Source organism: Canis lupus, chromosome 6 (assembly GCF_048164855.1).
Source record: "Canis lupus baileyi chromosome 6, mCanLup2.hap1, whole genome shotgun sequence".
NCBI lineage: Eukaryota > Metazoa > Chordata > Mammalia > Carnivora > Canidae > Canis > Canis lupus.
In genome coordinates, this window is record NC_132843.1 from 53,887,983 (window position 1) to 53,914,942 (window position 26,960).

Below are 26,960 nucleotides of genomic sequence, written 5' to 3' on the forward strand. Positions count from 1 at the left end.
CCGGCATCAAGACAGATATAGACCAACAGAACAGAGTTGTGAGCCCAGAAATTAATCTTCAACAAGGCTGCCAAAACCACACAACGAGGAAAAGATAGTCTCTTTGACAAATGATGCTGGGAAAATTGAATATCCATTTGCACAGGAATGAAATCAGACCCTTATCTCACACCACACACACACACACACACACACACATCAACTTAAAATGGATTAAAGACTTAAACATGAGACCAAAAGTATAAAACTCCTAAAAGATAACATAGGAAAAAATCCTCTTGACAATGGTCTTGGCAATGATATCTTGGATATAACACCAAAGGCACAGACAACAAAAACAAAAACAGACATGTGGGACTTCATCAAACTAAAACCCTTCTTCACAGCAAAGAAAGCAATCAACAGAATGAAAAGACAACCTACAGAATGAGAAAAATATTTGCAAACCATACACCCAACAAGGAGTTAATATCCAAAGTAAGACTTCTGCAACCTAATAGCGAAAACAACAAAAAGAAAAGAAAAGAAAAAAAGAAAAGAAAAAAGGAAAAGAAAAGAAAAGAAAAAAGAAAAGAAAAGAAAAGAAAAGAAAAGAAAAGAAAAGAAAAGAAAAGAAAAGAAAAGAAGGGGATCCCTGGGTGGCGCAGCTGTTTGGCGCCTGCCTTTGGCCCAGGGCGCGATCCTGGAGACCCGGGATCGAATCCCACGTCGGGCTCCCGGTGCATGGAGCCTGCTTCTCCCTCTGCCTGTGTCTCTGCCTCTCTCTCTCTCTCTGTGTGTGTGTGTGTGTGTGTGTGACTATCATAAATAAATAAAAATTTAAAAATAAATAAATAAAAAATAAAACAAAATAAAATGAGACTCCTGATGCGAGAGTTTGGCCTGCAGAACGCCCGTTTCGGGACGGGCTGCGACGCCGCGGCGGCTTTGGCGCCCTCTGCAGGCCGCCGCGAGAAGGGCAGCCGCTTAAGCCTTCCGCGAAGTTTCAGGCTGTGCCTGGACTGTGACGTCGAGGAGGGAGGGGAAAGGGGCAGAAGTCGTTGATGCGCTTCGAATCCACAGCCCGTATTCTAATTCGTCACTTAGCCCTCCCCTGAGATCACGGAAGTTTCCAGCTCCTGTGCAGCACAACTTTTTACGCCCAGCGAGTGGGACGCTCTCTGCTGTCACCGGGATGGGGCAGGCGAACGGCTGTGTCTCACGCTGAGGCCACTTGATCAAAGTCAGCTTTCCCTTGTTTTCCTCTTAGAACAAAGTTTGAGTTTCGGAAAAAAAAAAAAAAAAAAAAAAATTGTTTTTTTTTTTGAGGCAAACACTGTCTATTTGCTTTGCGAAATCATTTGTCAGAGTATCTTCTCTGTGCCAACGAGGTAAGTGTCCTGGATGACTCTTCTTTGCTGTTGTCTTTTTTTTTTTTTTTTTTTTTTTTTTTTAATGGGGAAATGTTTCCAGAAACTGCTTTTGCAGAGGATGAATATTCTTCTTGATGAACCCATTCCTTAAGAATGACTGTGAATCTCTTCTTCCGGAGCCTCTTGATTAGGGTTAAGATAACAGTTGAGGACAAAGTCAGAAAGCAAAAGAGCATTGCAAGGAAACCAAGTTATGTTGTAGGGAGAAACCATCTGAAAGCGAGGTGGCAGTTAAGAAGAATAGAATCGTGGCACTTTCTGTAATTCTCTTCTCACCCCTGATTTCATCTTATGGGGGAGATAGTAGCTCCAGGCACTGGGAAACAGAAAACACTCCGCAGGGTATAGGAAAGACTCTAACAAAGTAAGAGCATTGGTGGGTGATGATAAGAAATATACACAGATGATATATGTTGGCAAATTGAACTCCAATAAAGAAATTTTTAAATAATTAACCTTAAAAAATATATAAACAGATGAGATTCCATACTCAAATAAATTTTGAGCAGTCGCATGATTCAGAAATCACCCAAGTCTCTCCATGTCTCAAAAACAGTTCCTACCTTTTCTGGTCTGCCAGATATGGGATGGGGTTGTCATGTCGTTCAAAAGTCCCAATTCAGTGGTTCAGCTCATCTCTACCAAGGAACTTATTATAAGCAACGTTTGGTCTACAGAGGGCCTAGCACCCTTTCTAGTTTATAAAGAGCTTACATGCACTTTGTGTCCCCACCTCCCAGCCCTTCAAGTCTGCACTCTCTCTCCTACCTTTCAATTCACACCTATTTTGGTATCAAATACTTGCCATTTGGACATAAAAACATTTCTCTTGGGCTGGAAGGGGAAAAGAGAAAACTATTAGAAACCTCTGCTTACAAATGTGGGAACAATCTCACAGGGAAATGAAGAATTTTGTTTAAATTTATACAGCTGGTTAGAAGCAGAGGTAGAACTAGAACCCAGGTCTTCCCATTTCCAATTTGCTCACTGACTTTCCTCAGTGATTCGAAGCATATTTTTTAAATGGCTGCCCTGGCTCAGAAATTTATAATGTGGAAATGTTGTGTGATTTTAAGAGGCATGAATTCCCAGTCTGTTTTTGCTTGAGCTGTCTTTTCTAGGGGAAAGGGAGGAAAAGAGAAGAGAAAATTAGGGAGGTAGGGAATGAACACCGAGAAATATTTGGTGCTGGGCACTTTTGTATAAGTAATGTCACTTCATCTAAAACTCAAACAATTCTTCAACATAGCTGATTTGCTAGAATTGAGTAGTTAACACATCTGTCAATACAATAGCTATGTTGATGTTTGCAGAAATCCAAATTGTAATATCAAGAAAAACTGGTTATGAATCCCTGTGACACGTACTTCTTCCAGGCTCTACGGACAAATACATCCCCATTTCCCTAAGATCTCATCTAGAATGTTCTATGGAACATTCCTTGGGGACTTTGTTCTATATTATGGTCAGTCTATCTTGCCTCGATGCAAGATTAAGAACCGCCCTTAATTCATGTAATATCTTTGTTGCATGGCAGGAGATGACCCATGACCAGCTATTCTTGAAGACTCTAGAGGCTTTGAATAGGAACTAACATTTTTGCTAGCTGCGGTTCTTAGGGTCCAGAGGCACTAGGTGGCAGCAAAGGGCTCTTTTATTCCTAGGGTATCTAAAGTCCCAAGGGGCACCTAGCTTGCTCAGTCAGTAGAGCATGTGACTCTTAATCTCAGGATCATGAGTTCAAGCCCCACGTTGGGCACGAAGCCTACTTAAAAAATAATAATAAAAAAAAAAAATAAAACATTTTAAAGTAAACAAAATCTCAAGGGGATCAAGGGCCTGACTATAGTAGAACTAAATTCAAGTGAGCACTTACTATGTAGGAGACACACTTCTATAATCCTTCCAACATATCAATCATTTAATTTTGTAACAAATATTTAAGAGATATTATTATTATTTCCATTCCCATTGTACTAAAATGAAAACCAAGGCCCAGAGATGATAAGCAGCTAGCCTGAGGTCACACTACTAATAAGTGATGGTAAGACTTCAACCAAAACAGTCTGATTTCAGAGCCCTCATTTTTAACCAAAATGTGAATCTGCCTCAGCTAAAAGAGGGTGTTTATACCACTCTAAAAGTTAAGTCCTATAACAGAAGGTTCCTTCTAGTCTTGTCATATAAAGAAGCTTAGCCCAACCTTCCTCTCTAACAGAGTGCCATGGCCAGGCGAGTTGCTGTGATTGGAGCTGGTGTGAGTGGCCTGTCCTCCATCAAGTGCTGCTTGGACGAGGACCTGGAGCCCACCTGCTTTGAAAGAAGTAACGACATTGGGGGACTATGGAAGTTTACTGTGGGTAACTTGTTACTTCCCATTTCTATCCATCGTAATCTGGCTGTCTGCTTTGTCCCTGCTCAGGCATGGTGGCTTCAGCCTACCTTGTTGATCACATAAAAAAGCAGCTCACTTCAACAACACAGGCTTGTGTACAGTGCTAACACTGTGCAGGATGCAGTATGACAGGTGATAAACCTGGAGAGTAGGCAGGGCAGGGACAGTGGGAAAGGGGAGGAAAGGAAGAGATAAGTCTGATACACAAACACAGTATTGGAAGTTACAATTATTTCTAGACCACGGACATTAGGAGACTAACAATGTCACATAGGTTAAGCCAAATGGCACTGGTGAGTATGAAGCAGATGACACTTTTGGAAAGATGGAAGTTGGCATTAGGAGCAGAGCTCCAGCCCCCAGGCATTATTCAAGTCTTTGAGAGGAGAATTGGCAGGAGTGAGGCAAGAAACCAGACCCTGAAAGGTCAGGTGGGGGGTTGGATAACCCTCACATTATCAGAATAAAAAGAACCAAGGCACTGAACAATCCTTTGAAGGAGTGCAGTGTACCTCCTGGGAGGTTATTCTTGGAGCTAGGCCAGCTCTAGAGTGACTTAAGCAACAGAAGTAAGGACTGGGAGTGGCTAAATACCACCTGCTGGCTAGGATTGGTCCTGGTAACTGGGAATAGCAGGATGTCCAGCAGGGACCTAGGGATCTGTCCCAGTGGTGGGGTGTAAAGTATCAGAAGGTAGGAAGTCTAAGTACTGGATGCGTCAGGGGTAAGAGAAAAGCAACATTCAGTGGAGTTCATGCTAGAAGAGTACTTCAAACTGGTATGAATGAGGGAAGCCTTCACGGAGAAAGTGGCATTTGCCAGTCTTTGATAGATGGTGAAGAAAACAGAATAAGCAAATGTATGTAAGCAGATATGATCACAGCCCTGGGATTATAGTATTATAGGATTAGGATTATAGTATGGGGGTGGGGGGTAGTTTCTTCTGTTGTACTGTAAACCTGATTCAGCCACCAAATGTCAATGTGGAAAGAAAACATTGGGTCTGGTTTGTGTACCTTCTGCTATTTGGCCCCACAGTTGATTTGGTTTTCTTCTCCCATGCTAAAGTAATATAGATAAATTTTAGAAAATAATATTGAGTTAAAAAAAGAAAGAAAATAGGATGCTTGGGTGGCTCAGTTGGTTAAGCATCTGACTCTCAATTTCAGCTCAGATCATGATCTTAGCATCATGAAACAAGCCCAATGTAGGGATGGAGCCTGCTTAAGATTCTTTCTCTTCCTCTCCCTTTGCCCTCCCACTGGTGTCAGCAAGTGCAAACGCTCATGGAGACACACGTTCTCCCTCCCTCTCTCTCTCTCTCTCTCTCTCTCTAAAAAGTATAAAGGGAGGCACCCAGCTGGCTCAATCAGTTGAGCAATGAACTCTTGGTTTCAGTTCAGGTTGTGATCCCATGGGCCATGAGATGGAGCCCTGCATCAGGCTCCAGGTTCATTGAGGAATCTGCTTATAGATTCCTTCACTCTGGGACACCTGGATGGCTCAACGGTTTAGCGCCTGCCTTCCCCAGGGCGTAATCCTGGAGTTGGGGAATCGAGTCCCACATCGAGCTCCCTGCATGAAGCCTGCTTCTCCCTCTGCCTCTCTCTCTCTCTGTGTGTCCCTCGTGAATAAATAAATAAAATCTTAAAAAAAAAAAAAGATTCTCTCGCTGTCCCTTTCCTCATTCACACAAGTTCACTCTCTCTCTAAAATAAATGAATAAATCTTTAAAATATAATAAAAAAGAAAATAATAATTGCACTAAACAAAAGGAAAAATACAAATTAAATATAATATCAATATCCGTGGGTCCCCACTATTAAAATTTTTATGTATGTTGTACATCTGAAACTAATGTGACACTGTGTGTCAACTATATTCAGAATGATAATAATAATAAATGTTGATGTAGTTTCTCTCAACATCTATATACTATTTATTTCTCGAAAATGCAGTGATAGGGACACCTGGCTGGCTCAGCAGTTGAGCATCTGCCTTTGTTTGGTTCAGGGCGTGATCCTGGGATCGAGTCTCACATCAGACTCCCTGCATGGAGCCTGCTTCTCCCTCTGCCTATGTCTCTGCTTATGTCTCTGGCTCTCTCTCTCTCTCTCTCTCTCTCTCTCTGTGTGTGTGTCTCTCATGAATAAATAATTTTTAATGCAGTAATAGTATTAATTTTTCCTTATTTGACAAGTACCAGTATGTATAATGTCCCTCTACCAGGAGGGGACAAGATGGACAGGGACCCTGCCCTCCTTACAGTCTGGTGATAAAGACTGTAAAGACATTACACTGCAGTGTGAATGGTTCTATGTTAGAAAAGCAGGACACTGAGAAAGCACAGCAGCTGCCTCAGGGAAGGCGACAACTAAGAACAGCTAAGAAAGACACTTTTTTAAAAAAGAAGTAGAAATTAGCTTTGGCCACCAGAGTTTATTGGTGCCTTTAATATGCATGTTCTTGTTTCTTTGCTATGTTTTTAGTGTGCAACATTGAGACAACAGTGAGTTAGGAGTCCAGTGAGAAAACAGAGGCTACCAGTATGTGATTTTTCATACAGTTGAACTAGGACAGAGAAAGACAAGGCTAGAAGGGATATGGGTTGAAAGGGAGTTTTGTTTGGCTTTTAAAATTATCTTCAATATTTTAATTCCTGATGGGAAGGAGCCAATAAAGAGAAAGTGATTGAAAATATAGTAGTAGGGCACCTGGGTGGCTCAGTCGTTTAAGCATCCAACTCTTCATTTCAGCTCAGGTCCTGATCTCAGGGTCATGGGACCAAGCCTTGCATTGGGTTCCATGGTCAGCTCAGAGTCTGCTTGAAATACTCTCCCTCCCACTCCTAATGCACCTCCCCTCGCTTGCGTGCATGCTTTCTCTCTAAAATAAATAAATAAATCTAAAACAAAGAAAGAGAAAAAGGAAATATACCTAGACAATAAACACAAAAATCAGTGAGGACTTCTGTGAACAAAGACAAGAGAAAGAGATCTTCATGAGTGGAGGGATTGAGGACGGCAAAGAAAGAAGAGAAAAATAAACGAGTTAGACCATAGGCCTCATGTCCATGGAATCACTGAATGGCAATGTTAGTCTTAGAGAGTCCTGCTAAATTGCATTAACTTCTTTGTAGTGTGAGAAAGATATGGTGTTTAATCATTCTAATCCCGCCAATGATTTCTGATAACTGTAGATCCAATACTACATTTTCATGGAACTCTTTGGAATTAGAAGTGGAACACTGACTGCTAATGATCTCTTTTCTTCCTGCCTCCCCACCCCATCAAGCAAACTATGTTTCACCACAGGAGACGTCTAAAGATGGGATGACCAGGGTCTACAAGTCATTAGTGACAAATGTCTGCAAAGAAATGTCATGCTATAGTGACTTCCCCTTCCAAGAAGATTATCCCAATTTCATGAACCAAGGAAAATTTTGGTACTATCTGCAAGAATTTGCTGAGCACTTTGACCTTCTGAAATACATTCGATTTAGGGTAAGATAACTTGGGTTATGGAAGGTTAATGAATGGGGTCTGCCCATCCAATCTAATGGAAAGGGGATCCTAAGTAAATTTATTCCTAATTTTATCTCTATATAAATAAAGTAGGTAATAAAGATTCTTCACTTCTTCCATCTCTCATGGTTTATTCAAATAAATCATTAAATTAGACTTTCCTGGTGCACCTGGGTGGCTCAATCGTTGAGCACCTGCCTTTTACTCAGGTTGTGATCCTGGGTCCTGGGATCGAGTCCCACATGGGGCTCCCTGTAGGGAGCCTGCTTTTCCCTCTGCCTACGTCTCTGCCTCTCTTCCTGTTCTCATGAATAAATAAATAAAATCTTTTTTAAAAAAATAGGCTTTCCTGATTCCTCTTCTGAATCCAAATTCTTATTCAGGAAGAAATTTAGAATTTTTTTTTTTTTTTGAGAGGAAAGGAAAAATGAATTTTGTTCATGAAACCTGCGGGAAAGAAATGGCTAGGAATCTGAATCACAGAAATTATAATGAGCCAAAACTCCCTTCCTGCATTTTCCCAATGCATTCAGTATTATAATTCACCACTTCTCACTGGGAATAAAGACCGAATGTTTCTTTCTTCCAGTGAAGGCTTGCAGATATTTTGGGTCCTACTCTATATAACCACTTTTAAGTCTTTGTACCAGTTACTTATTTTCTTTAGGGAGGAGATAAACCAATATTGACAGACCCTTTAACCTGAGACTGATTTGCCCCATATGAAATAACAAACATGGTTACCAACCAGCTGTTACATGAAGTCTCAAGGTGATTGATAGAAAGTGAGTGTTTTTCTGCCTATTTCAGACCACGGTGTGCAGTGTAACGAAGCGACCAGACTTCTCTGAAACTGGCCAGTGGGATGTGGTCACAGAGACAGAGGGGAAACAGGAGCGTGCCGTCTTTGATGCTGTCATGGTTTGCACTGGACATTTCCTGAATCCCCATTTGCCTTTGGAGTCCTTTCCTGGTGAGTCATTTCTACCTGAGATTATGTCTACTTTTCTGAGTTCTTCTACAAGAAAGCCATTCATTTGTAATTGGAAATAATTACTAATGATTATAGACAACTCCATGTTCACCCTCAGAAATAATATGTACAAAATAACTTTGAAAGGTATAAAGTGGGTGGGGGGGTGCCTAGGCGGCTCAGCTGGTTAAGCATCTGCCTTTGGCTGACGTCATGGTCACAGGATCCTGGGATCAAGCCCCACATAGGGCTCCCTGTTCAGCAGGGGGTTTGCTTCTCTCCTTCTCCCTCCGCCTGCCAGTCCCTCTTTTTGGGCACTTGCTCTGTCTTGCTCTCTCTCTCTCTCTCTGTCAATTAAATAAATATTTTTTTTTAAAGAAAGTTATAAATCACTAGGTAGGTGTCAGGTCTTCTTACTAATATAAATGCTGCTGTTATTGAAGCTTTTTCATGCCTGTCTGATTCAAGTTCAATGATCACATAAGGCTTACGTGTCATTAAAAAAAAACACAAGCTTTTGAATTTTGTCGTTGAATTACAGGTCATTTGAATCAGGAGTGGTCTGTAATTCAATAACTTAAAGGAAGTGAGAGTCTAAAGAAACGTGACAGATTTGTTTTTAAGGAATAGAGCAGCAATTATACATCCAAAGAAATATTTTTATACTTCAAAACAGTCACCACAATAATAATCCATATATCTCATTATACTAAGGCTATAACCACAAAGGGAGTTTAGAAATTCCTTTTGGAAATGCTTTTGACTCCAACAGCACATTTTTTAAAATGTACGGTTGGCCTTTGAACATCTCAGGGGTTAGGGGCGCTGATCCCCTACATAGTCAAAAATCGCCATATAACTTTTGACTCCCCCCCCAAAAAAAAAATTAATAGCTTTCTGTTGGCTGGAAGCCTTATTGATAATATAAGTCGTTGTTTAACACATATTTTGTATGTTATATGTATTATATGCCATATTCTTACAATAAAGTAAGCTAGAGAAAAGAAAATGTTACTAAGAAAACCATAAGGAAGAGAAAATACATTTACAGTACTGTATGGTATTTACTGAGAAAAATCCATGTATAAGTGGACCCATATAGTTCAAACCTCTTGTTGTAGAAGGGGCAGCTATACTCATGATTAGCACATCTCCATCTTTTGGGATCAAATGACGATTATTAATATGCCGTACAGCTACTCTTCTTCTGTCACTTATAAGTGGCTTTAAAGGCAGTTGAGTAAGTGAAGTTTTGAAACTTCATTAAGGAATTGAAAGAACTTTTAAGAAGAGTGTGAAGAATAAAGCTTGTAAACCTGGGCCAATAAAAAAATTAAATATAAATCTTATAAATGTAATCTCAAATTAATAAAATATCCTATTTTTTAAAATGTTTTGGGAATCAAGTGAGACTTTGATGCATAATTTTGCAAAGAAGCAATGGTGTCAATGGTGGTTGGGCTTCAGACTTGCAACTAGTCTGGTGGTCAAATACACAGTGGGACAGTACTAACGAAATATAGAACCACCTCTTATAACAATATTTCTATGGGGAAATGTGTTAGAAGTGTCAAAAGATTGATGTTTTTGGAATGTAGTGTCTTACCAGGTTTTGGCTGGCTTACCCTCAGTTCCACTTAGGCTTTGACTCAGAGATGCTACTGCAAAAGATCAGTCAAGAACTGAGAAATGAGGATCCTTTTGGCAGGATAAAGTGGAATCTGGAACAGTTGGTTCCAAAGAAAGAGACTGGGCAAACATAAAATAGAATTGCAAGATAGGGGCGCCTGGGTGGCTCAGTGGTTGAGCATCTGCCTTTAGCTCTGGGCATGATCCCGGGGTTCTGGGATTGAGTCCTGCATCAGGCTCCCCACAGGGAGCCTGCTTCAACCTCTGCCTATGTCTCTGCCTCTCTCTCTCTGTACCTTTCATGAATAAATAAGTAAAACCTTTAAAAAAAATCACAAGGTAGTTTGGGATCATTTCAAAAGCAAACATTTCTATATACCTTTATGACCTCTAGGGAAGAAATGATTACATTAGAAATATTGGTGTGCCCTTCTCTTTTGCCCCAAAATCCAGATTAGGGAGAAGGAAGAAATCCACACATACAGATTTCAGACTCCTCCTGAGGAGGTCTTAGTTTATGACCAGACTTTAGAAGGATTTGTTACAGGTGGACACCAGAATGGATATCCCAATTTCCTCTATGTTCCCAGGATGAGGAATCTTGGTGAGTGGATATGGTGTAAGGTTTCCAAGGGGTCCTGACTGCTACAGTTCCCTTGGGGTGATGGCCCTCGATGATAAGTGGCATTTAGCATAATGGTTATGAACAAAGTTCTAACATCAGGCAGCCTGGACCACATCCCAGAACTAGTTGCATAATCTTGGGTAAATTTTTGTTTAAGATTTTATTAATTTAATCATGAGAGACAGAGGGGGAGGGGCAGGGACACAGGCAGAGGGAGAAGCAGGCTCCAGGCCGGGAGCCTGAGGCAGGATTTGAAACCAGAACCCTAGGATCACGACCTGAGCTGAAGGCAGACGCTCAACCACTGAGCCACCCAAGTGTCCCACTCTTGGGTAGACTTAACTCAATGACTCCATTTCATAGAGCGGTCATGAGAATTACATTAAAATACTCAGGATAGGACAGAGCACATGGTGAGCACTCTGTCAACATTAGCTGCTATTGCTGTGACTCATGACCTCCTGTGAACTATTATAAACGTTCTGAGAATTGTTCAGAAGAACCTGCTTCCTAAAAGATCTGTGATTCCCCTCAGACAAGGAAATATTCATCCTCCTTAGTTCCATAATAACTCCTGCTCTAGCAGCCATTCGGCCTCAGAGTGCCAGCTCCTCCTGTGTTCCAGGTGGGAACCCCAGGACGGGTCACACAGACCTAAGCTCTGCATTGCTCTTCCACACACAGAAGCTGTGTAAGAGTGACTCTCTAACCACATATCAGTTGTGACCATTAGTTATAGGTTAGTGCTGTGAATGCCTAATTATGTTTGATCAGCTACTAATGTCTTTATGCTTGGTGAGCATTGTAAATGTAATTCAGGCGCATGGTCTTCCTTCCCCTCAGGTAGTTGCTCTGCATTTCCTAGCACATGACATTAGGGCAATAAGTATAAGAAGAATAAATCACAGCAGTAAAGTGCTCCAGAAATATTTAGTGACTTGGCAAACTAAGTCCCATGCCCCACAGCAGACCCCAAGGCTCTCACTGTATAAGAGGACAATGCAATAATTGAAGGTTATAAGAATGACCTGGAATTATCAGTCTGTTCTACTTTTAGGACATAAAATATATAATACACTTCAGAAAGTCTTCTGTGAAAAATAATAATTAAGATTTTGATGTTTCTGTGCTAAATTGCCCAGTTGTCTGAAGAATGCTCTCCCCTGAATGTTGAACCTCTTTGGCATCAAAGATGCATTTATTATAAGGCATTAATTAGACTTCCCCAAAGCAAGGAGATAGCATTTGAGAAGTGCTCAGTAGTCCTCAAATCACTCCCTGTCCCCATCCCCATACACGGATGTAAGATATGAAAAGGAAAATATGGTAAAGATGAAAGCTGAATCTTGAAGTAATTTACCATGATGTTAGCATACGTTTAATATGTGCCTGTTGAATGAAATCAGGTGCCCAACAGCCTTTTATGAAAACAGTCTGAAAGAAAAGAACTAGTGTAATGATAGATGTAGGCTATGACCCGAGTGCAGGGTTCCCAACCACCACCAAAACCCGAGATGTTTATTTTAAAAGCAAGTTACTGTGGCATTTATGGAATAAAAACCTCCAAAAGTGGAACCTTGGAATCCAAATATTTAACAAACTCCCCCATCAACGTGATCCTCATGAAAACTAAAGCCTAAGAGTCATTTCCATAGTCCAAGTAGAGGCAGCCTAACCCTTTGGTTACCATGGGACAAGAGTCAACTTGTGCCCATGTGATTCCTATTGACACCTGGGCAAATCCTGTGTCCTAAGTCCCTATTTCTCCACCTGTAAAATGAAGTACTCATAGCACCTTCTTCTTAGGGTTACTTTTGGATGAAATCAGCTGCTAGCCCAGGAGTGCCTAGCACAGGACCTAGAGCAGAGTGCTCTGGAATTTAGCTAGGGGTGTTGGTATGAAAGAATTATGCCCATCGTTTGTGGGAAAAGAAATGGAAAAAAAAATTACTGGTACCAAATTAAAGATGGTTATTTGTTATTTCCAGGGCCAACTCAATCGCTTAAGTCATTTCAGGGAGAAAGCTTGAAATGTAGCACAAATTGGAGTCATAAGACCAGAATTTAAATCCTGTTTCTAGCACTTATTAATTAATTATATGACCTTAAACAAATCGCTTAACCTTTCTATGCACTAATGGATTCACCTGTAAGACAAGGATGACTAACCCACGGCCAGGAGGATTACTACAAACCTGACCTGAGAGAATGCCTATGAAAGCACCTGGCGGAGCACTGTCCATTACAATTTTTTGTAAAACATAACTTCCTGCTAAGCTGTACTGTGAATTCATTCTTTGAGTAACAACACAATTTATCGTGCACAACGTGATGACAGAATGATACTGGAAGAGAGACAGCAGAGGGTAATGGAGCAAAACATGGACATTAAAAGTCCAGGATCTTGCGTCAGAGTACTTGCATTTAAACCCCCAGCCCTCGGGATCTCTGGGTGGCGCAGCGGTTTGGCGCCTGCCTTTGGCCCAGGGCGCGATTCTGGAGACCCGGGATTGAATCCCACATCGGGCTCCCGGTGCATGGAGCCTGCTTCTCCTGTGTCTCTCAGGACGCCTGGGGGGGCTCAGCGGCTCAGCGGTTGAGCTTCTGCCTTCAGCCCAGGGCGTGATCCTGGAGTCCCGGGATCGGCTCCCTGCGTGGAGCCTGCCTCTCCTCCCTCTGCCTAAGTCTCTGCCTCTCTCTCTCTCTCTCTCTCTGTCTCTCATGAATAAATAAAATCATAAATAATAAATAAATAAATAAATTCCCAGCCCTCAAGGTACCTGGCTGACTCAGTGGGTGGAGTGTGTGACCCTTGATCTTGGGGTCATGAGTTCAAGCCCCCCACTGTAGTGGAATCTAGTTTAAAAAATAAAATAAAAACAAATTCCCAGCTCTCTACTCATTGACAAGTGTGATGTCACAAAAATCACATTATCCCAGCAAATCCGTTTCTACATATGTAAAATATAAGTGAAAATAGTATAGACTTCAAAGGGTTATTGTGAGAAAAATCCATGCAATCGCTGTGTTATTAGAACAGCAATGGCCAAAGTCTTCTGGCTTTATTAACGTTTCCCTGCCCTCAATTTATTTTAAGGGCAAAGATTATAATATCTTTCTAAAACAACCCCATTCCATTCAGATGAACATTAACTTGAAGTCCCATCTGCCTGAATTTAGAAGTTAATATTTAAACAATATTAAAGTCTCTTATTGCTCTGGTTTGGAAGAAGGGAGGATGTACATACATGTGTCCCAGCCAACGTTGCCTATTTTCTGAAATAAAACTATGGGTGAATTGTCACACGCAAAAAAAAGACAGCCCCCCCCAACTCTGCCTATATGTATGCTGAAATGCACACCTCTGTTTTGTAAGGGAGAAAAGACTTTTCCTATACCCTACTCAGTTTGGTAGGCAGATTAACAGAGAGAAAGGTATACAGATTTATTAATTTTTAATACTAATATGTGGACATCATAGGAAAACAATGAATACCAAAGAAATCTATGAGATTTGAGAGTTTACATACTATCCTAATAGGGAAAGGGGGAGTGGATATAGGCAATCCGGGGGAAAGCAAAGTTTTCTAGAAAGATGAATGAACTCTTAGAAAAGAAGATGGGAGATACGACTATTTGTGACAATGTTTGTCTGGGCTTAGACTTCTACTATCCTCTCGTGTGATATGAGTCAATCTTTCCTGGTTAGTGAAACTGCCAGAAAGGAGATTTATGACCATAGAGTTCCTTTTGGAGGACTTGCCTTGAGGCAGATGAGGAGAGTTTAGAGAAAGCCTCTTCCTGCCTTTGCTGTTTTTCAAGTGCCTTCGCCTGAAAACAATCAATATATCAAAGCGGCGTATTTTGTGTAGCAGGTCCTGAACTCCTTCAGTGGTAAAGTAAATAGTTCAAACATGACAGCAGTCCAAAAAAATAACGTCAAGTAGCCATACAATTTCCTCAAGGAAATGGCAAGGCATTGCAAGACAAAGCCCTGGCCAAAATCTGAACAGTTGGGAATAAATACATTAATTTCTGTCAATCTTTACTTACGCCAGTGTGCAAGAGAGCCACAGCTGTTTGGTAATGACTTAAAATGCTATCAGAGCCCCTCTGACATCTGGCTAAGATTTGCTCTTTTTTTTTTTTTTTTTTTTTAATTTTTTTTTAGATTTGCTCTTTTTAAGAAGCCTTTTCTCCTTTCACTAATCACCATGTGTCTTTCACAAGTAGTTTTAAGACTAATGTTGAACATGAATGTTTTGCTTGGGAACATAACTCTTCTTTGTATAGTAATATCTGGGCCATTTCTACCCTATCTATCAAAAACCAAATGCATAGAAAAGGATGTTTGTCTACAAGGTGTCGCCACCACTGTTTGGCAGTTGAAAGCTCATCCACATCACCTTATTTTTATGTATATGAATTGTCTTTTCTTTTTTTCATGAATTAGTAGTTATGATTTACCAGATTCCTTTTTTTTTTCTTTTTTGGCACTGCATTGTCGACATAATCATTGACTCAAAACTAACTATGCATACTACATTTTTTGAGCAGGGCTCCCCGCTCAAATATGCAATTACAGAGAACCTATCATTTGCAAAGCATTGTGTTAGGTAGTATCTGTGAACCAAGGTTGAGCCCTCCAGAAGCTTCTCTCCAGGGAAACCTCAGTAAATAGCTTAAAGCTCGAGTCTCTAATGCAGCCAACACATGTATTGATTCCCCTTCTTGGAACCGTCATTGCACCCCTTCTTGAATTCTTAATTATCCTTCAAATGTCATTCTTAAAAAAAAAAAAAAATCACCTCCTCCTGCATGCCTTCCAGGCTCAATCCAGGTCAGATGCCTCATTGGAACCATCCTAACAACTCCTGATCTAGGAGGCAGTGTAGTATCATGCTTGACAGCTGAGCTCCAGAGTCAGAGGATCGAGTTCCTGTCCAGACTCTGCTACGTGCTGTATGACCATGGGCAAGTTACATATCCTCTCTGTGCCTCACTCTCAGTAAAGTTGAATAATAAAATTATCCACCCTCTGGGGTTGTGAGGTTTAAATTAATTAATATGTATAAAGTCCTTAGACAAGTGCCTTGGACTTGTAAAAGAAGGGCTGAATAGGGGCAGCTGGGTGGCTCAGTGGTTGAACATCTGCCTTTGGCTCAAGTCGTGATCCCAGAGTCCTGGGATCAAGTCCTACATCAGACTCCTCTCAGGGAGCCTGCTTCTCCCTCTGCCTATGTCTCTGCCTCTCTCTGCATCTCTCATGAATAAATAAAATCCTTAAAAAAAGGAGGGGACTGAATAAATGCTAGTTAGCTGCTGTCTAGTTATCTCTTCCTCATTAGAGGATGAACTCCCTGAAGGTAGAAACTAATTTTTATCCTCACAGGCCCTAAACTCAAAACAGCATCTCGGGCTAAAGAAAGACCAGATCCTGTAAGGTACAGTTATTTATTTACCTACTGCATTTTTAAAAAAGATTTACTTATATATTTTAGAGAGACACCTGGGGGTGGGGGCAAGGAGCAAAGGGAGGAGAGAGAATCTTAAGCAGGCTTCATGGCCAGAACGGAGCCCAATAGGGACCTCTAGCATCATGACCTGAGCCAAAACCAAGAGGCAGAGGCTTAACCCACTGAGCCACCCACATGCCCCACCGACTGCATTGTTTTCTTGCAATGCCCCTGCAGACCTGATCTGTGGGGCTTTGTTCTTCCTCTGCCCCTACTTGCAATCTTGGGATATTCCTACTGCTTTTCTGCTCACCGTCAGATAATGAAAAGTCCTCTGATCACTTTAAAATGACCAAAAAATTCTCATTTGCATAACTAAAATGTCCTTCCCCGTGCAGTAGTCAAAACTTACATGTAATGGTGAAGTTTCCCCCCTGGCCCAGCTTCTCCCTTCCTCTCCCAGTTTTTCTTTCCTCCGCATCCATCACCCACCAGCTGCAGTCTGCAGTCTTCAGTCTCTGACCTTTCCAGAAGTGGAGTCAGGGAAAGGACCAGAAGACATAGTGGACAGGAAAGCTCTTTCTTGACCTGCACCAATCAAATACTAGTTTTCTCTAGCCTTGGGGGTGCCTAAGATTGATGTTCTGTGGGGTGCTTTCATGGGTTCTGCTTCAGAGAGGTGCTCCATGAAGGGAGATCTCTCAGTGCAACCCCTGGGCATAGGCCACGCCCCCTCAGGCTGGCAATGTACCTAGTTCTCCCCCTGTCATCTCCACACAGACTGTCTTTCAAGTCTCAGAGCCTAGGCAGATGCCTATCTTGTGCAAAGTCCCTTTAAATTGGCATCAGCCAGGCTCTCTCCTACCTGGCTTTTGTCTGGTGCACATGAAATATGCATCTCATCCTGTCAACAGGAGATGAAAAACTTGCTACCAGGGCAGCCAGTACCCCTTGCTGGCAGTTGCAGCCACAGGCTGTCAAGCTTGGGTCAAACACTAGGGCCCACACTTCAGAGACTCCCAAGGGTCAAGATCTCACAGTGATCTCCTTGCAGCCCTCAAACCTGCCTCCATATCCAGGGGACATAAAAATGTCACAGCACTTTAAGTTCTTTCATGAAAGTCTTCAATTTCCAACTCCTGGCCACTTCAACTCCAATCCCCAAAAGTGAGTGAGGGGCTAGGGATCCTAAAACCGGTCTGCATACACATTCTTTGCAAATTCTGCACAGTGGGTTTAACACCTCCCTTGGAATATGGCCACCATTGTATTCAGTTTCCAGCTTTGGGGTCCTCAGGAAGCAAAGACTCCAATTAAAATATTGTTACACATATTACATATGCAATAAATGTTATTGAGTAAATGAATCGATCAACCATTGCATGATAGAAGAATTATATATTCTGGGAGGTGGTTTCATTTTTTTCTTAAGATGTATTTCTATTTATTTTAGAGAGTGGGGGAAGGAGCGGAGGGACACAATGTCTTACACTCCCCACCGAGTATGGAGCCTGATGCAGGGCTCAATCTCATGACCCTGAGATCACAATGTGAGCTGAAACCAAGAATTGGATGCTTAGCCAACTAGGCCACCCAGGCACTCCTAGTTTCATCTCTTTATTTTAAAATTTCAGAAGCACTTGAAGTATTGAAGTGAGATATTGTCAAACCCTCTAAACTGCAGAGCTTCCCTTTCAGATTCCTTGTCAGAGTGTCATCTCACCCATCTGTGGGTCTGACGGTCACTGTTCCCATCACTCCTGTTCCCTCTGCCACCTCATAATTCCCACAGCTGCCACTGGAAACACCTCTACTTACTCTGTTACTACTGGTCTTCACTTATATGAATCCATGATTTACATCTTTTATAGATGCCAAGGAGATAGTTACCAAAAATAAATCAAGAGAAGAAATATTTGAGAGCCCTTCTCATAGATATACATACCATAATAGTGATACTTATAGGGGCACTTGGGTGGCTCAATCGGTTAAGCATCTGCCTTCAGCTCAGGTCACGATCCCGAGGTCCTGGGATGGAGCCCCACATTGGGCTCCCTGCTGAGCAGGGAGCCTGCTTCTCCCTCTCCCTTCTGCCCTTCCCCCTACTCGTGTTCTCTCTCCTCACTTCTCTCTCTCTCTCAAATGAATAAAATATTTTTTAAATGGGGATACTAAAAAATAAATAAATAAATAAATAAATGGGGATACTTCTATTAGTGGAGTGTTAGGAACTTGAAAGATCAATCAGTAACACAAATATAAATAATGTAAGAATAGAGTATAAATAAGCATACAGTATAGTAAAGCATTAAGCATATAATAAAGTAAAATAAGCATTAAGTATAAATAGCAAGCCTAAACCACAAAAAAATAATTACTATTAATTATTAATAGTATTTTAAATATTAATAGTAATAATATTACTATGTTCAGGAGAACTTGCCACAAAATTTCTTTTGTGGAAAATGGTCATTGAACCAGAATTCAATTTGTAAATATGTTATATACAAAGACCATATTCCCATAGACTGTATCTGTTGGGTAAAATAACATGCGTCAACAATCTACTTCTTGCTTAAGATGTTTGGGGTCATGCATGAGATGTTTGTTATTGAGCTTCATTTCTCAATGAGCTGCATTGAGCTTCATTTCTCCCAAGTAATTACCTTAAAAGGGAGCACTCATATGGAACATAAGTTCTTCTGTACTCCTAAATCTCCTGCAGGCTGTACTAAATCTGTATCTGGGCTCACAAAATCCAGTGGAGAGGGAGATGATGTGCTGTTTCTACTTCCTGCAATTAGCAGCAAGAGCAAAAAGGCTGACATATTTCTGGAAGTTCCCTTTTCCTACAGATGCTATGCCTGCATCCTAGGGAATTATAACTCTAGATACTTCTGATTTTCTGATCCCTCCTTCCCCTCAGGTATTCATAATTTTACAGGCCAGATCCTGCACAGTCAGGAGTATAGGAGCCCAGAAGGCTTTCAAGGCAAACGTGTGTTAGTGATCGGTCTTGGAAACACTGGAGGGGATGTTGCAGTGGAGCTCAGTCGAACGGCAGCTCAGGTACACCAGGGGAATCCACACCCTCACCCCATCACCATTTCTGGTGGCTGGAGAGAGGTACACAAGATTACAAAACACATAGGCCAATTGCTAAATCATGTGGACACAGCATGAGTGAAAAAAAATCCACATGTGATGAGATTGAACCATCTCCAAGAGGGGTTTAGGAAACTGTATGGATGTCAGACCAGTAGGCATTTTTCAGAGGTACTGTTTCAGAAACAAGACCAAATGGACAAATTATTCCACCCAAACCAATTATCTTTCTTTCACACTCTCCCTTAGCATTTCTGGCAAAACCTCCATATAAAGATAGAAAAGGGAAGTTGTTTTCTGAACATATTTGCTTTAAAATAAAAGCAAGCTTTACTTTGTCCACGAAGTGTATGTGATGATTTCAGAAAACCCAAGCATAGATTCACAAATTAGAAATCTGTTCCACTTTAACATAAATTATAGGACAATGATTAGATTTGGAAAGAACAGAATTTTATTTAACTCAGTTAAAATTGCTTTCTCAAAACATCACTTTAAGTTCTATATTATTTATATGTAAAAAATTGCCAGATGAGTAGTGCAAATGTACTAGTACTATAATTTTTATACTGAACATGATAAAAATACTTAACAGATATATAGATCAGATAAAAGTGATTTACAAAAACAATGGCAACAACAGAAACAGTCATTTATAGATGGATGCACACATTTACCAGTAAAGAACAGATGTTATGAATGAAATCTTGCCATCTGTGAAGGTGTGGGTGGAGCTAGATAGTATTATGTTAAGCGAAATAAGTCAGAAAAAGTCAAATACTATATGATTTCACTCATATGTGGAATTCATGAAACAAAATAAACAAGCAAAGGAAAAAAATAAGAGAGAAAGTGAGACAAATCAAGAAACCGACTCTTCATTATAGATAACAAACTGATGATACCAGAGGGGAGGTGGGTGCAGGGATGGGTGAAATCGGTGATGGGGATTAGGAGGGCACTTGTGATGAGCACCAGGTGATCTATGGAAGTTTTGAATCACTATATTGTACACCTGAAACTACTATAGCACTGTATGTTAACTAATTGGAATTAAAATAAAAAACTTTTTTAAAAAAGGACAGATGTTATAAGACTATTTGAAACACCAAGGGAAAATACTACAAAATGATGTACATATATTTATCCTTCCTTACTTTTTAGGTACTTCTCAGTACCAGAACCGGTGCCTGGGTTATCTGCCGCTCTTCAGAATGGGGCTACCCATATAATATGGTGGTTACAAGAAGATGCCTTAATTTTATTGCACAAGTTCTGCCCTCATGTGTACTAAACTGGATTCAAGAGAAGAAAATGAATAAAAGATTTAACCATGAGCATTACGGATTAAGTATTACAAAGGGGTACTTAATTTTTTTTATTTAATGGGGAAATTATTGAATCAATATTTTTATTATGCTGCCTTTGTTTATTCTGTTCTGGGCTTAGCTCCTTAAGACAATGTTCATCAGGTAGCACAGCAGTTCTTGAAATGGGAATATTCTCTGGTAACAAAAGCAGTAATTCATTAGGCTAGAAGAAAATGAAGTATAAAAACTTTTCATTTCTAGCTTGAAAATCAGGAAATTAGGGACACCTGGGTGGCTCAGCAGTTGAGCGTCTGCTTTCAGCTCAGGGTGTGATTCTGGTCCCAGGATCGAGTCCCACGTCGGGCTCCCTGCGAGAAGCCTGCTTCTCCCTCTGCCTGTGTCTCTGTCTCTCTCTGTGTGTCTCTCATGAATAAATAAATAAAATAAAATCTTAAACAAAATAAAATCAGGAAATTAAAATTGGCTTTGAGGAATCTTGGAATGGCTGCCATCTAAAAATGGAATATTTGCAGCATCACAAGTTGCAGATGGCCAGCTAACTTTTAATAAATGTTGTCTTTGGCTGAATGATTAGAGGATGCATTTCCAATAGGAATTTCTAGAATTACATACTTGAATATACATCTATATAGGGTTGCAAATGGCAAGAAAAAGACCTTTGAAATGAACGTAAGGTCATTAAATGTGCTTTTATTTTATGCTTGACCCAAATATTTCTCTTTGGGAAGACAGCTCGCTTTAACCTTATAAAGAAAATTAATGGCAATGGATGATTTGATATGTCAATTTATTTATGTTTTATTTTTAGAGAGTGAGACAGAGTGTGCACACATGTGTGAGCAGGGGCAGGGGGTGGGGAAGACTGGGGGGAGGAGGATAAAGAGAAAGGGAGAGAAAAAATCCCCAGCAGACTCTACACCAAGTGCAACGCCCCATGTGTGGCTGAATCACAGGACCCTGGGATCATGGCATGAGCCAAAATCAAGAGTCAGTCACTTAACTGATTGAGCCAACCAGGCACCCCAATACATCAATTTTATAAAGACATTATGTCTGCTGTGATTAAGTAGAATGATGCTCCCAATGAAAATATTTACCAGCATAAATTGATTCAGATTTTTTTTAAATTTTTTTTTATTCATTTATGATAGTCACAGAGAGAGAGAGAGAGGCAGAGAAAGAAGCAGGCTCCATGCACCGGGAGCCTGATGTGGGATTCGATCCCGGATCTCCAGGATCGCGCCCTGGGCCAAAGGCAGGCGCCAAACCGCTGCGCCACCCAGGGATCCCGATTCAGATTTTTTTTAACCCAGAAAGTTTCTTGGTAACCTCCCCTTTCCTAATGTTAATCATTTGAGGCCTCGGTGATATGAGACCAAAAACTGATTCTTAAATGGATTGTTGCATACTCGATCCTGACACTTCAAGAAAAGCATTGCTCCAGAAATTAATTCGAGAGCATATTTTAAATCCCAAGCAGGTTTAAACATTGTCCACATGCCTTCTCTTGGAAGCGGGAGAACAAAACATGTCATTGCAACCCTAAGTGGGATAGGCTCCTTTGAACTTGACATTGATCAGTTCACTCCCTTAACTTGGCAGATAGTTTCCTTGAATTAACCAAAGAAATAGTTTGCTCAAGTGTGTCACAGATATAAATAACTACAATGAATAATTTTCTCTTCTGTGTCAAAGGGCAAGAAAGATCATTGTGAACGATGAGCTGCCAACCTGCATCCTCTGTGGGACAGTCACTATGAAAACCAGCGTGAAGGAATTTACAGAGACCTCTGCTGTCTTTGAAGATGGAACAGTGGAAGAAAACATCGATACTGTGATCTTTGCTACAGGATACACATTTTCTTTTCCCTTTCTCGAAGAACCCCTTAAAAGCCTTTGCACAAAGAAGATATTCCTGTACAAGCAAGTCTTTCCTTCAAACCTAGAGAGAGCAACACTTGCTATCATTGGCCTCATCAGCATTAAAGGATCCATCTTAGCAGGCACAGAGCTCCAAGCACGATGGGCCACAAGAGTATTCAAAGGTACTTGACTCTATTTAAAGCCCTACACGATCAACTGAGTTTTCAAATTAGTGCCTTGCAATTTAGCCAAAATGGAACAGATGTGAACTAGAGTAACATAAAATATCAGAAAAGTCTAATGGCTACCTAACTTCATCTATGGGTAATATTATCATGGGTGTGCTTGTATCACTAATGTGACAGAGTGGGAAAAAGGTTTTGATTCTGTGGATGGAATAAATTTGGACAAGATATAATCACATTTCTCAGATTAACCAAAATTATTGGAAGCTTCGGGATCCTCTGTTCTACTCTCATCTAGTCTGGTTGATTTACTTCTAAATCTTATCATTTATTTCTAGAAGTAGAATTTTGCACCTCTTCCAAAGCAAGGTATTGGAATAATGCACACTGTGAATAAATTTGAGTTCTGGGGAGATGGTAACCTTTGAGAAATGCCTATAAAATAAGTTTTATAGACTCTGGAGACTGCTGTCAGTTTTTACTGTAAGAGTACAAATGATTGGGATGCCTGAGTGGCTCAGTGGTTAGGCATCTGCCTTCGGCTCAGGGCGTGATCCTGGAGTCCTGGGATCAAGTCCCACATCGGGTTTCCTGCATGGATCCTGCTTCTCCCTCTCCCTGTGTCTCTGCCTCTCTCTCTTTCTCTGTGTCTCTCATGAATAAATAAATAAAATCTTTAAACAAAAAAGTAAGAGTGCAAATAATGGAGTCAGAGCTATGGGGGTCCAATCCCAACTCTAAAACCCATAGCTTTGGGATGCCTGCGTGCCTCAGCGGTTGAGCCTCTGCCTTCAGCACAGGGCGTGATCCTGGGGTCCAGGGATTGAGTCCCACATCGGGCTCCCTGCATGGAGCCTGCTTCTCTCTCTGCCTGTGTGTCTGCCTCTTTCATGTCTCTATTTATTTAAATAAAATCTTTAAAAAAAAAACTCATAACTTTGTGAGGACCTCTCTGAATCTCAGCCCCTTCATCTGTAAAATAGGGCTAATAAAACCTCTTTCACAAGGATTTTGTTAGATGGATGTCTGCCAAGCACTTAGCACCATGCTTGGCACATAGTGAAGGCTATTAATTGACAGCTGTCATTCTTCTCTATTATTATCATACCTCTCTAAAGCAGGGCAAGTTTCACATTAGTAAGCATTTTAAAGAATTGCACTTGTATAATTTTTTAAATATAAAGAGCAATCAGAGTTGAGCCAATCAGCTGTCCTTGAGCAGAATTGTGTCCTTAATGAATAAAAACAATCACCAATAATTTATAAATAGTATATAACACAGTACTAAGGAGTGTCAACTTCTATCACACTGTACAAATGTAATAGATGACATATTCCACACATTACATTAAATGATCACAAATTTTTATTTATTTAAGGCCAATTAAAGTGCTTTCACAGCATTATCTGATTATATTAAAATCATAGAAGACTCTTAAGTACCCAGTGGGGGTTTTTTAAGTGTTTTATAATAAGCTCAAAAATCCTTATCAGAATGATAGAGCTGACAAAATGAAACTCGATTAAATCACACCACAGGAGTAATTACATGCTTCTCCAGAAAGCCTCTGGAGGCAACCCAGGAACTACTAGTAAAGTCTTGCCCACTTTCTACAGGATAAAGTGATGCTGGTGGCAAGTACGCTACAGAGCTAAGTCAGACCTATCTCAAGTACATAGTAACCCCACCCTCTGGGGGCTGTACTTGGCTCCTAGCCAAAAGAGCAAAGCCCACACCCTGAAACCATCTAGGTGAGAGACTGACACTGAGCACATCCTCACCACCACTCAGAGCCTCCGTGAGGCTGAGGAACCATCAGGCAGGTGTTTCCACCCTTGAGGCTTCTGGTGTAACAAAAGTAAAGACATATCAAAGCAGGGTTATAAAAATGAGCTCATTTTTAGTATTTACATTTAACCAAATAATGGCATAGATACAAATACAAAGAGGGATATACAAACCATATAACACTAATATTATATATGAATATATGTAATGTGCGAGTATATAAATGAGCTGGAGCAGGTGCTGATGACCAATGGGCCAGTGCAGGCCGAGGGCTGGGCCATGAAATATCCATCCTCATCATTCTGGCAGTAGAATAGTATGCTGGCTAAGTGGGTTTGGAGGAGGACTTTGCCTCCAGAGATGACCTGTAATTCCAGTCTAGCTTTGACTATTACATGTCCTAAGGATGGGACAGTGGGGGGCCAGAAATGAGGGGAAGGAGAGCTCAAAGGGAAAGGTACATGTGATGTTAATGTGTTTCCAATTTTTCACACAGGACTCTGTAAGATACCTCCAACCCAAAAATTGATGGCTGAGGCTACTAAAAAGGAGCAACTCATAAAACGGTATGACATAACATGCAGCTTATTCCAAGAAAACCTAATGTATTTCCTTATAAATACACACACACACACACACACACACACATTCTCAATATAAGAGCCATTCCTAAATAAATAAATAAATAAATAAATAATAAAAAAGAGCCATTCCTAGAGAAGCACCATGGTAGCTTGGATATAACTGCACTAGAGTCAGAAGAATATGCTTTTTTGTTTTTAGGATATAACTGCACTAGAGTCAGAAGAATATGCTTTTTTTTTTTAAGATTTTATTTATTTATTCATGAGAGACACAGAAAGAGAGGCAGAGACACAGGCAGAGGGTGAAGCAGGCTTCATGCAGGGAGCCCAATGTGGGACTTGATCCCAGGACTCAGGGATGATGCCCTGAGCCAAAGGCAGACGCTCAACCACTGAGCCACCCAGGTGTCCCAAGAATATGCTTAAAAAATATATATATATTTTATATATTTATTTGACAGAGAGAGAGCACAAGCAGAGGGAGCAGCAGGCTGCCCACTGAGTAGGAAGCCCAATCCGGGGCTCAAACCAGGGCTCAATCTGGGGCTCAATCCGGGGCTCGATCCGAGGCTCGATCCTGGGACTCCAGGATCATGATCAAAGCCAAAGGCAGACACTTAACCAACTGAGCCACCCAGGTGCCCTAAGAATACGCTTTTAATCCAACTCTTGTACCAACTAGATTTGCAGCCTTAGATGTGTCAGTGGGGGCGCCACATCCCCTCAGCAGAACACAGAGCCCAGCCCCCAACAGATGGCAATCTTGTTCACTTGGCCCCTGGAATTCCACTGTATCTTTGTTCTCCTCTTGCCTCTCAGGCTGTTCTGTCTCTTCATTTAGTGGTGTCACCTCTTCCTCACTCCAAACAATTGGTGAACCCCAACTTTCATCCTCAGACCTCTTCTCCCTCTTCTCACTTCTATTAACACTCACTCTCAGGTGGCCTCATCCAGGCCTGTGGCTTTAAATGCCATCATAGTGTCATGGCTCCCATATCTCTCCCTGGAATTCCAGAGCCCTAATGCACGTCCCTCTACATATCTCTACTTGGCTACCACTTAAGTATCTCAAATTGAATATATCTAAAAACTAATGCTCAACTGCCATCACCTGCCTACCCATCCTGCACATGGGCTGCTCTAGACTTCTCCCCTTCTTAGTCACTGGCTATTTATTCCAATTGGTCCATCAAAAACCCTAGAATGATCTTTTTCTCCCATTTTTCTCTCAGACCCCACGTCATCAAATACTGCCAGCTCCTACCTTCAAACAAATCCAGAATCCAGACCCTTCTAACTACCCCCACAGCTACCCCAGACCAAGCTATCTCTCACTTGGATACTTGCTGTCACCCCTTATCTGGTCTCCCTGCTTTCACTCTGCTGTTCCGCAGTCGCATCTTGACACTTCAGCAGGAGTGAGCAACATACACCACACTGTTCTTCTGTTCAGAATCCTCTGATTGCTTCCCATTTCACTCCCAGAAACTTCCCTACAACTCTGCAGCCCTCCAGAGCAACGAGCTATCTCTCTGTCCTCACTGCCTCCTGCTGTCCCACCTCACCCATACTGCTGCAGTCACTCCAGCCTCCTCTCTGGTCCTCAAGCATGCCAAGCACAGCCCTTCAGAACCTTTGCACTTACTATTCCCTCTGCCTGGAATGTTCTCCCCACCAGATAGATACCTGCAGGCTCCTTCTGTCAAATATCACCTCATAAGAGAGAAGCCTTATCTGACAACAGTGTTTAAATATGGCAGTCCACCCAGTCCCTTCATTGCATCGTCCCCCACCTTCCTTTATATTCACTAATAATACCTGTTACCACCTGATTTATCACCTATCTATTTGGCCAGGGCGGGGAGCTTTATAGCCTGTTAATTTTCTCACTAGAATGTAAGCTCCTTGACAGCAAGGCCTTTATTTTATTCACCTAGGGTGATGCTTGTTACATGATAGACACTTAATATTTATTTATTGAAGGAATATATAAATGAACAAGTGAATGAATGACATTGGAACATCATGAAAGTTGACTAACAACAGAAATGAGTAGGAATAAAGCTTCCATATACACTATACTCATATC

The 26,960-nt window shown here is 41.1% G+C and overlaps 1 protein-coding gene and 1 long non-coding RNA gene across 6 annotated transcripts in view; one reads left to right on the forward strand and one right to left on the reverse strand.

Moving 5' to 3' along the window:
• LOC140635658 (uncharacterized) overlaps positions 1-26,960 on the reverse strand; it is a 155,437-nt gene that overhangs the window by 44,830 nt on the left and 83,647 nt on the right. The gene's annotated exons all lie outside the window — the stretch shown is intronic.
• Positions 1,054-26,960, forward strand: part of FMO4 (flavin containing dimethylaniline monoxygenase 4) — a 28,413-nt gene continuing 2,506 nt past the window's right edge. Inside the window, exons 1-8 of one of the 5 annotated variants that reach the window (XM_072830594.1) lie at positions 1,054-1,370; positions 3,631-3,736; positions 7,102-7,310; positions 8,142-8,304; positions 18,941-19,083; positions 20,284-20,483; positions 22,146-22,495; positions 24,784-24,853. In XM_072830594.1, coding sequence (XP_072686695.1) covers positions 3,637-3,736; positions 7,102-7,310; positions 8,142-8,304; positions 18,941-19,083; positions 20,284-20,483; positions 22,146-22,495; positions 24,784-24,853 — 1,235 coding nt within the window. In that variant the 5' untranslated portion in view covers positions 1,054-1,370; positions 3,631-3,636. Of the gene's footprint in view, positions 1,371-3,630; positions 3,773-7,101; positions 7,311-8,141; positions 8,305-18,940; positions 19,084-20,283; positions 20,484-22,145; positions 22,496-24,783; positions 24,854-26,960 lie in introns of those variants that run through there. The other 4 variants (XM_072830592.1, XM_072830596.1, XM_072830593.1 and 1 more) reach the window with 4 other exon arrangements.